Source organism: Limulus polyphemus, unplaced genomic scaffold (genome assembly GCF_000517525.1).
Source record: "Limulus polyphemus unplaced genomic scaffold, Limulus_polyphemus-2.1.2 Scaffold3168, whole genome shotgun sequence".
Classification (NCBI taxonomy): domain Eukaryota; kingdom Metazoa; phylum Arthropoda; class Merostomata; order Xiphosura; family Limulidae; genus Limulus; species Limulus polyphemus.
The window spans coordinates 24119-35683 of NW_013668778.1; the positions used below are offsets into that span (position 1 = coordinate 24119).

At 31.0% G+C, this 11565-nt stretch overlaps 1 protein-coding gene across 1 annotated transcript in view; it reads right to left on the reverse strand.

Annotated features, from left to right (window-relative positions):
• Window positions 1-2121: 2121 nt before the first annotated feature.
• LOC106468797 (glutamine and serine-rich protein 1-like) overlaps window positions 2122-11565 on the reverse strand; it is a gene marked incomplete at its 5' end in the record, with an annotated part of 45504 nt that continues 36060 nt past the window's right edge. Inside the window, 3 exons of the mRNA XM_022397158.1 lie at window positions 2122-7062; window positions 7994-8080; window positions 10035-10241. Coding sequence (XP_022252866.1) covers window positions 7012-7062; window positions 7994-8080; window positions 10035-10241 — 345 coding nt within the window. The remainder of the gene's footprint in view (window positions 7063-7993; window positions 8081-10034; window positions 10242-11565) is intronic.

Below are 11565 nucleotides of genomic sequence, written 5' to 3' on the forward strand. Positions count from 1 at the left end.
AAAAGATGTAACTTGTAATAAAATAATCAATATTATATGATCTTCCTTACTGTAAAAGCTGTAACTTGTAATAAATAATCAATATTATATAATCTTCCTCACTGTAAAAGATGTAACTTGTAATAAAATAATCAATATTATATGATCTTCCTTTCTATAAAAGCTGTAACTTGTAATAAAATAATCAATATTATATGATCTTCCTTTCTATAAAAGCTGTAACTTGTAATAAAATAATCAATATTATATAATATTCCTTTCTGTAAAAGCTGTAACTTGTAATAAATAATCAATATTATATAATCTTCCTTACTGTAAAAGCTGTAACTTGTGATAAAATAATCAATATTATATAATCTTCCTTACTGTAAAAGCTGTAACTTGTAATAAAATAATCACTATTGCAATCACCATGCAATGAATCTCGAATTTTGAAGTGATAAGCTAGACAGGAGCCAGTTAGTTTACGATGCTCAATTAACTCTTGGACTATTGTTTGACCAAATAGTGAGGCTTGACCATCACTTGTGTAGTGCATCCACAGTCCTTAAGTATACATGTACATTTTTTTTAGCCTGGGGGCAAAAAAGTTTCAGCTGACTACACATCTGTAAAACTCTAGTTTTTAATTTGATACAAAATCAATGAACATTTGAAGTTTTATGTATTTTGAAGATATATTTCTTGTTTGTTATAAAAACTAATACGAAGTGTTACAAGTTGCTACACAACGTGACTACAGCCACTAGCTAGCACTATGCTATGATCCATCTCCTATACAGCTAATAACTCGTGTCCAAGGAGAAAGTTCTTGTATCCAAAACAAAAACTAATAATCCAACTGGCTGAAAAAATGAGAATATGGAGTCTTTATAACGTACAGGGTTGAGGAAAAAAACATCCAATGAATAAACCAGTTGTATTATTGATTTCTCTGAGTTCATAACATGAAAGTGTTGAATAGTAGGTAATCAAATAAGTAACGTGAATTATGCTTCTCAGAGTTCAGAAATTTGGGAAATAAAGCAAAATTGATACTTGGTGTGTTTTTTTTTTTTTGAGGAGGGGGGGGGGGTTGTTCAGATATTATTTGTTTTAACCATTATATCTGGACACAGAAAATCAATGTAAGAACATGCAATGGTATCAAGAAAGCTTGCTGATAAATTCTTCATTTTGTTCAACAAACTTTGTTCGTAGAAATGATCTGTACTTGGACTTTTTTATTTTAGATAAAAACCCAATTTAGGGTTACAACTTCAGCAATTTTTTTTCTCAGTTCTTATTTTCATGCTATATACGAAATAAAACTTCAAAATCATCACATTTTTTTTCTTCTGTACTTTTATTTTGAGTATGGCTTCAGCAGGGAGAAAAAGTTTTAAAAGCATGGTGCACAAACGGCTTCAAAACCATTAGGCTGGAAATGGATACACAAGATCTTAATCATGTAAAATTTACTAATTATTAAAGAATGATAGTTTCAAGTTTCGATATCCAATGTTCTTACTTATTTTCAACCTGATGAAACTGTTACTACAATATATCGAGCTTCAAAGTACTTTTTTTCTCGTGTTACATCAAAAGAATCTTCTAGCATCTGAATTGTCGCTATCTGATGTCTGAATATTTAATATGGACTTACTCAGTACACATTAATAAAAATCAAAGTACTTTTATGTAAGTTCAAAATAAAATGCAGTTGTATTTATGAAACACTTTGACCCATGACTTTAAAAAGTTAAACAGGTCAAGGAATTTATAGATAGCACCTGTTATATTCTTTCAATACCAAAAAAAAAAATCCATTAATCCAAGCTTGAAATATCCTGTCCACAAGATTGGGACAAATAAATATGCCCTGGTCGGCTTTGTAGTGGTGACATAATTACAGTTGGACAACCAGTAACTTTGGTAAAAATGAATTTAACACTCATCAAAGTAAAATGTTATATGAAAGTTCACTGTTGGTTATTATTACAGAACACGTAAGTTATATCTACTGCAATATCATTAACCTTCTCATTTACATCAAAACTTGTTTTACTAGACACTTTTCATAGCTGAAACAAGTCAGTTATAATTTGATCAGACTGTATTAATCGCACAAAATAAATGTGATAATATAAACTGTTCACTTTATTTTCAGAATATTCTGATAAAATGCACAACTAGAAATATTTATACACACAAGCCGAACTCTTACATTACTGTATAAATTATGCACAAATGACGATAGCATGTACTAACACTACATCTATAAACATAGTTCTGTTTGTAACAGGAGGGCCATCACCTAAACACTTCACATCCTATACTGTGCTTAAACATAAATAACAAGCTTAAGGGTACCAGCAACGCTTTTTTTTTTATTTATAGATAAAAACACTTTCTTCAATATTACATATTTTACAATTTGAAGAAAATAAAAAAAAAAGGGGGTAACACTTCCTCTAAAGATGAGTTTGTTTTTCTGGCAGTTTGATACCTGGAATTCAAACATTCACATTCACCCAAACATACAAGTAGTTACATATTTTGACTTTTTTTAAAAACTTCAATTTATTATAAACATAACAAAAAATTTCACTGAACTTAAAAAATTAAGTCGTTTTTCAAGGTTTAATAATAAAAGCAAATACACCCATGCCAGAGAAATGTTAAAATAATGTACATAAATGTTTTAGATAAAAGCCACAAGTTTTAAATTCATTATTTAAAACCTAAACCATACAGCAACAGCTTGGTGTGTCACAAATTCAATTTAAAAAAAAAAAGGTACTACCACCTAAAGCATGACAAAATATATATATGTATAATATTACTTTCACAACTTTTTTTATATACAAAATCACCGTACTGATCACTGGATAAAGTAGCCTTATGCACAATGAATATCTTGTTTAACAGTATAAAAATTTAACAACCATTCCCTTACTGCTGGACTTTCCAAACCTATTTTTTTTTATAACCCAAATCAAAACTTGCAATATTATTCTCCATAGTATCGATTCCAATCAGATTTTAATTATAAATCAAAATACAGTATTTCTATCCTTTTTCTAGAAGTCGTGTTCTTCAAAATATAATGCAATTTTTAAGACTTTTTTTTTTTTCCCCCCGTAAAATGTTAGTGTTCTAATAATACCATACCGAAGTAAAAAATGTCAGAAAGATAGAACGTTAAGGCGACTGCCCAACGTTGCTTTTGGCTACACCATATTATCAAGCAGTTTTGAAAGAACTGTTAAATATGTAAATTTAATTACATTTTTATTCTTGATGATGCAATAGTAGTATTTCTGGACATGATGAACAATAAAAGGAAAACTTCAGCACAACACAGAACTAAAGAAAAATGTTCTTAAATGTGGAATTAAAAGTTGTACAGTTAAAGAGGAGATACAACTTGTCAATTCTAAATATTGCTCGGTAAACTATAACCGCATCTATATATGCAACCAGATTTCCCTCTTTTTTTCTCCAGTTCTACTCTGAGTTACTAATTAATCGTGTTTTAAACATCACTCAGACGTTTATGGTATCAAATTTCCATGGCAAAAAAAAAAAGAAGTGAGAGAGAGTTTCTATTACAATTAGTTACTACACTGAAAATTTGAAAACTTTTGCTTGTATCGATGCACTGTAATAACATTTGCTTTCTAACTGAAAACCCAAGAAACGTTTCTACAACACTAAACCTTTATGGCACTTACGTTATATTTTGTAATAATCGAGGTTTTTTAAGAAGAATTACACAAAAAACTTATCTCTAGATATGTTTGTTTTGAAGTTCTTGTATACTTATTTTCTGAAAAATTTTTAGGATATAATATATATAAAACTAAACTGTGATACATGCACTTTTTCTTATATAAATGAAACCATTTTTCAGTTAAATAGTTCTTCAAAAATACTGATCAACTATTACTGACCTACCTCGTGCGTACTGTAAACCGATCAACTATTACTGACCTACCTCGTGCATATTGTAAACTGATCAACTATTACTGACCTACCTCGTGCCTACTGTAAACTGATCAACTATTACTGACCTACCTCGTGCCTACTGTAAACTGATCAACTATTACTGACCAACCTCGTACATACTGTAAACTGATCAACTATTACTGACCAACCTCGTACATATTGTATACTGATAATAAAGAGACATTAAAATTATAAATAACACAATATTTCCCCATACAAGAGAGACTGACCACCCTACGAATTGGAAAGCAACCCAAATGATATATAAAACTGAAAATTACATAAAAATTGTTGAAAGTTATAATATCAAAATTGTACTGAACTTCGACACTTCTGAAAGGTTACTTCAAACTGAACTGTTTTCTAATCATGTGTGTCTTCATGGGAATTTCATAATCGGGTATTATCTAACCTGTGCAGGTAAGTTTCTTCTCGGAGGCACTGAAGAATCAACATGAAGTGTTGAAACTAATTTCCTAATTTTTATGCTAATTTTTTTTCAAAAATGTGACCTACCTCAGATGTGGTGAAGATGTAAAAGATCAAGTATACTGTAAACCGATTAAGTATTACTGATTTATTTCAAGTGTAATGTAAACCGATTAAGTATTACTGATTTACTTCAAGTGTAATGTAAACTGATAAGTATTAATGATGTACTTAAAGTGTACTGTAAACCGATTAAGTATTACTGATTTACTTAAAGCATACTGTAAACTGATAAGTATTAATGATGTACTTAAAGTGTACTGTAAGCCGATTAAGTATTACTGATTTACTTCAAGTGTAATGTAAACCGATTAAGTATTACTGACCTAATTGATCAAGTACTACAGATCTCTGATGTTGTGCAAACTTAACTAATCAAGTACTACAGTTCTACCTGTGATGCGGTACAAGCATAACTGCTCTACCTTAGGTGTAGTACAAACTTCACAGATCTATCTCAGGTGCAATACAAACTTTACTCATCTGTCATTAATGTAGTATAAACTTTACTGACCTATCTCAGGTATAGTATAAACTTTACTGATCTATCTCAGGTGTAGTACAAACGTTACTTATCTATCTCAGGTGTAGTACAAACTTCACAGATCTATCTCAGGTGCAATACAAGCTTTACTCATCTGTCATTAATGTAGTATAAACTTTACTGACCTATCTCAGGTATAGTATAAACTTTACTGATCTATCTCAGGTGTAGTACAAACGTTACTTATCTATCTCAGGTGTAGTACAAACTTTACTGATCTACCAATACTATTTTCTAGTATCCATAACGAAACATTCAAGCATACATGTGGAGAATCTTTGTCTTACAATAAAAAACAAACAATGGTGATTGTCTATTTTTAAATACTCAGCCAATAATAGTTCTGGTTTGAAACCTTTTAAAGTGTGCACACAATCAATCAAACAAACTTATGAACATAAAGACAAATAAGGATGTTACAGAACAGAAAATGATGCATACACTGTTAAAATAATCAAAATTTTTATAGTTTAGATAAGAAATAATTCAAAATTGTTTGTATTGTTGTTAAGATAAAACCTACACGATAAGCTTTCTCTGCTCTGGCCACTGGAGGGCTCTCTTCACCAGAGTTATTGGTTTGATTTTTGTTAAGCACAAAACTACTCAATGGGCTATCTGTGCTACGCTCACCACGGGTAACGAAACCTGATTTTTAACATTATAGGCCCTCAGACTCCATTCAATTTCCAGTAATAATTTGTATATGCACGTAAAACTATTTGGTACTATTAAACACCAGGATGCACAACATCAATGTGTCCATCCGTTAACAGTGAGTAGGATAAACATTGAAAATGATGAAAATATATTTTTTTTTTTTACCAAACTTTCATTTTAATAAGCTGGCTATGTTAGTTTTAATCCTTAACCAAAGGGTAATAGAAGGAAAAATTGGGATTTTGATCCTTCCAGGAATCTCGCTGGAACTTATGCACCTTTACCATCAGTGATATAACATAATACTGATACGATGAGCTAAAGGGGTTCAATTTGTTATATCAATGTACAAAAAATTCATTCCTTTTTCACATTTGCTTCCGATAATTTAAAAAACAAAAACGATACAAAGAACACTTTAACTGTTGTCACTTTCATACCCACCATACAAGATGTACTAGTTTTATACTTACAAACAAAACATTTTTATACTGGCAGAAACAAAAATAAACTGAAAATCTTAATATTAAACATTTATCCAACATTTTCAAGAATAAATCTTGCAGTTTAATCACGTGCTTTCCTAACAAAAAATACAAGTGGATTCACACCACATAAATAAATCAAATATTAGTGGTGAGAACTGGCTTACAGGAAACAAGCCCTTAAGTTCTGGATTAAGAGGGAATGAACACTGCAGATAAATAATAAAACTTTTAGTTCAAAACTTGGAAAACACAAACTATATTTCCAGTGTTTTGTTTCTGAGGTAAATATATTTCCAAACGGAACTGTACAATGTAAAATATAGTTTGGGAATTTTCTGAAAGTTGTACTAAAAAATTACATTGTTCATGTTTGGTACGTGTTTGTTACCAGTCAACATTTTATTATATTAGCATTTGGAAAATAACAAAATATTAGCGAAACAAATATGGCTAAGAACTTGTGCGTTGAATAAATTTTTATTTTCTGTACCTGAAACAAAAAAAAAAAATTTCTGATAAACCCATTATAAATTATTATTACAATCTACACATCAGGTTTTACAGGAATTTGCAAATGCCAGCATTTTAACTCCCTAATAGCTACCGAGCTTCACAAAAGTTGTTGTTGACATGGTACCACATCAAAACGTAAAATTACAGCACAATTGGGATCCCAACCTGTGAAAAAATACACCTAACTATAGCTTCTCCAGAGCAAAAAAAAAAAGACAATTAATTAAGAAATTCCCAGAGAAAAATCTTCATTACACTCCTGGCTGTACAAATGGTATAGTTCAATGAGACTGTACATTAAAAATTGTATGGAGACAGCTCTTACTGTCATCTCCGCCACTCGCACTCGTTCCACATCTCCACTACTTCAGTGAACATCTGAAATATAATAGATACTGAGTAAACAAAACAAGGAAGTCAAGCAAAAATATTATTAATGAAAAATAAGAAAGAATATTGATATTTTTTTTTCTGAAACACTTACAACCCATTATAAATTATGGCTCTTTGGACTTGATAATTGATTATATTAACCTTATACGTAACTATACAGTGAAAAGTAGTAATGATATAACTGTCTTCATGAAATAAGAAATCAAACATCTAAATGTTCATTAGTAAAAGATGCCCACGGAGGATTACTTAACCAAAACACTAATGGTCTAATTCTTTTCCTATAACAAATTTGTGTATTGAAAAAATAATAATGTTACACACACACACATACACAAGAGAGAAAAAACCTGAAAAATTTACAAAGTGAAATAAGAAAACCTAAACACAAAATTATAATTATGGATTTTTTTGTATTCAAAATGCGTGAACATGAAAAAACATTTACATGATACCAAATAAAGTACTGATTCTAATATTATATATAAATATCTTATCCTTGTGACCTAAAAGAAAGTACTGATTCTTAGAATATATATAAATATCTTATCCTGCTGACCTAAAAAAAGTACTGATTCTAAGAATATATATAAATATCTTATCCTGCTGACCTAAAAAAAGTACTGATTCTAAGAATATATATAAATATCTTATCCTGCTGACCTAAAAGAAAGTACTGATTCTTAGAATATATATAAATATCTTATCCTACTGACCTAAAAGAAAGTACTGATTCTAAGAATATATATAAATATCTTATCCTGTGACCTAAAAGAAAGTACTGATTCTAAGAATATATATAAATATCTTATCCTGCTGACCTAAAAGAAAGTACTGATTCTAGAATATATATAAATATCTTATCCTCTGACCTAAAAGAAAGTACTGATTCTAAGAATACATATAAATATCTTACCCTGCTGACCCAAGAATTATCTTCTAGACATTCCTCCAGAATAAGGTGAGATTCCTTATTATCATCACCCCCACGTACAGCACTGACCTACGTGTCAAAAAATAATACTTTCTCAAATTATTTTCGTATCTATTAACTTGGAATTCTTCCATAATTCGTTATAAAATTAAAAAAAATAAAATTGGAAGCAACTGGTTTAAATGAATTTCTTATATTCTACGAAAGCTAATGTATGATTTTATTTTTTCTTCACAGTTTTCTCTGACACAAACAGAAATGGTCTGTAAGTATGACTTACATCATCACTCAAGTAAAGCCCGCTGAGATACCTACTTTTCAATTACTATTGATATTAAGTTAAAACAAACAAGAAACTTCAATTCATGTCACATAACTACACACTGTTTAACGAACTGTACAACTGTCCTGCTGAAATACAAATATATTAACAATGGAAAAAAAAAGAGGTAAAAAAAATAAATAAACGTGAAGCTGGTGGTTTGGTTTCTCTAGACTTAACATCACTAAAAATATAGATAATAATGATTTTTAATCTCATGTTGTTGTTTAACAATCTCAAAAAAGTATAGTAACTTTATTATTATTTAAAAAAATAACATTAGTGATTCATCTTATTCTCAAAGCGAAAATATAAACTATTGGAAATAATTTTGATAAAAGTGAGGAAAAAAGGGTATACATGGCAAACACTACAGGAAAGTCAGCCCTCTAGTGTTTGAAAATTAACAGTCACATTCTGATAGTTTACACTGAAATTAGTTGTCATCCAACCAGTCAGATACTGCAACAGCAGTACAAAGCCTATAATAATTACAGGCAATCAATATAAGTTTTGAGCTACATCTCAGTCAACAGTATCAGGGATATATACAAAACTGATGGCACCATGACTGTTGATAAGCTAAGGCAGATTCTGATCCATCGTGTCATTTTCTGAGGAACACAACTCATCGGATGGAGATTCATCTTACTGCAAGACAATGATCCCAACAGAATACTTACAGCAGTAACTGGACATGCACAAGGTTCTGATGTGAGTGAAAAGTCCTGAGGATGTAGAGACTTGTGTAACAACTGAGAAGGTCAAAAGACAACCAAACAACTTGGCTGAGCTGCTCGAACTAGCACAAGGCATTTGGAACAACAATAATCCTCAATTGTATGTCAGCATGAAAACAGTATATACTGCTCTATGTAAAACAAGAGTTCACAAATGAAATACTAGTACACTATATAGAATATTTTTTTATATTTTCTTTGATCACTTTTCATTTAAATTCATCATCTAGTCACTATTACTTACTGCTTGTGTTATTACAGATTTATTTTATTTTGATCAAAGGTAAAAATTACAAATATAGAGGTATAATATTTTTATTGATACTCTACGCCCTCTACAGTGGACTGCAGTTTCACCTACTTTACACCCAACAGGGTGCATATTTCCAAGTTAAACAACAGCTACGTACGTTGTTTGGTAATGTAAGAGTTTTTAAAACCCGTTTATTTTCGTGAGTGGATGAAAGAGTCAGAGTTAAATATCACTTTACAAAGGCTAAAACCACATCATCCGTTCTCGTGTTATAATAACATGGTACACAGTAATGCCTGCAAATAAGAACAAAACAAAAGCCTTGGCTATACATAGCCATATATATATGCCACTCAACTTGCATCCCTCACACTTTTCACTATTTAACCCTTTTCCTGCATAGTTCCGATATATCCAAATGAACATTTATACTCACTGACTGCAAAACTCCTATTTACCCCATAGCTACCAAGGAAAAGTTTCTCACTACTGTGACATGTTGCCATCTGTGATCTAAGCCATGAAACCTGGATGTTTATATGCCTCATTACAAAACTGCCAACTTTGCAGGAACACATACAGTATCTATATGAAGATAGCTTCTATATATCTTGCTGACTTAGTTTTGCCGATATTTATGCCGTACACTCAATTTTTTTGTTTAAGTCATTAACTGAGCAGTGAAAGGGATAATATAGCAGTTCGTACCTTCAATCGACACTTCAGGAAGAAATTGTACTTCTGATGGTGGAGTCGGCTGAAAAGCGTAACTTTCTGGGAGCAGGAGGTACACACAGAAAACTGGGTAACTTTGGGCTTGGTGTTATCTGGATTAATTCGGTGACCAAGAGTAGTTTGATCGTAGACCTGTCCGTAGAACTGCACCAGTTGGTCGCTCGATACGTTTTGGCAGACCTTTGAAAGCAACACAACTTTTATAACAACACAGATATCTCAAGAAAAACAACCAAACACAAAAGAGTGAACATACTGAAACATGTGTTAAAATTAAACTTTAATCAATCAGCCAAATCTTTGAGGGGGGTGGGGACTACAGCTACTACCTTTTATTTGGAATCCATGAAAAATTTTCAATAGATTAAATGTTAATTACTGTTATACTTATGTTGCTTTTTTTTATTCAAGCAAAAGCTGCATAATGGGCTACTTGTGCTGTGCCAACCACAAGGATCAAACCCCAAATTATAGTATTACAAGTCCTCAAACTTGCATCTGAGCCACCAGGGGCCACTGGTATTTCAAGACTTAACTCATACCAGAATGATTCAAGTCCTCTCTCAACAAACACATTTTCCTGAGAAATAAGCTTTATAAGTTAGATTTTCATATGTACCCTAATTCAATAATACTTAAAAAATTAGATACACTAACGTTTGAGTTTTGAATTTTTAATTATGAATGCATAATACAATGATAATAAATAAAAAAACCCACAGAAAATGGGTCATTTCCTCTCAATTCAACCAATATTTCAATATCTTCCAGCTTAAGCACCTCAATTTCTGTTCAATCTTACATGGGGGCGGGGTGGAGTAATATGTTATCTCTTCCTTTTATCACTTGCTTGAAGTTACAACTAAGTTCAGGTTATTTTCGTGTCCATTATTGTGTCTTCTAGATTCCTAACACATAAATTAATAAAATCCTTTTACAGTATAGGGTCAGGATCTGGAGGTTAAGAGGTAATGTATTTTATTTAAAAATGAATAAGGTGCAAACTCGGACATGTGTTTGATCTTAAACATAAAAGTATTTAAAAATTGGTTCAAATCAGATGATGATAAAAATTTGTCGGATCACGTATAAACGTCAATTCTAATGGATAAAAATTTGTCGGATCACGTATAAACGTCAACTCTAATGGATAAAAATTTGTCAGATCACGTATAAATGTCAACTCTAATGGATAAAAATTTGTCGGATCACGTATAAACGTCAATTCTAATGGACAAAAATTTGTCGGATCACGTATAAACATCAACTCTAATGGATAAAAATTTGTCGGATCACGTATAAACATCAACTCTAATGGATAACAATTTGTCGGATCACGTATAAACATCAACTCTAATGGATAACAATTTGTCGGATCACGTATAAACGTCAACTCTAATGGATAAAAATTTGTCGGATCACGTATAAACGTCAACTCTAATGGATTACAATTTGTCGGATCACGTATAAACATCAACTCTAATGGATAAAAATGTGTCAGATC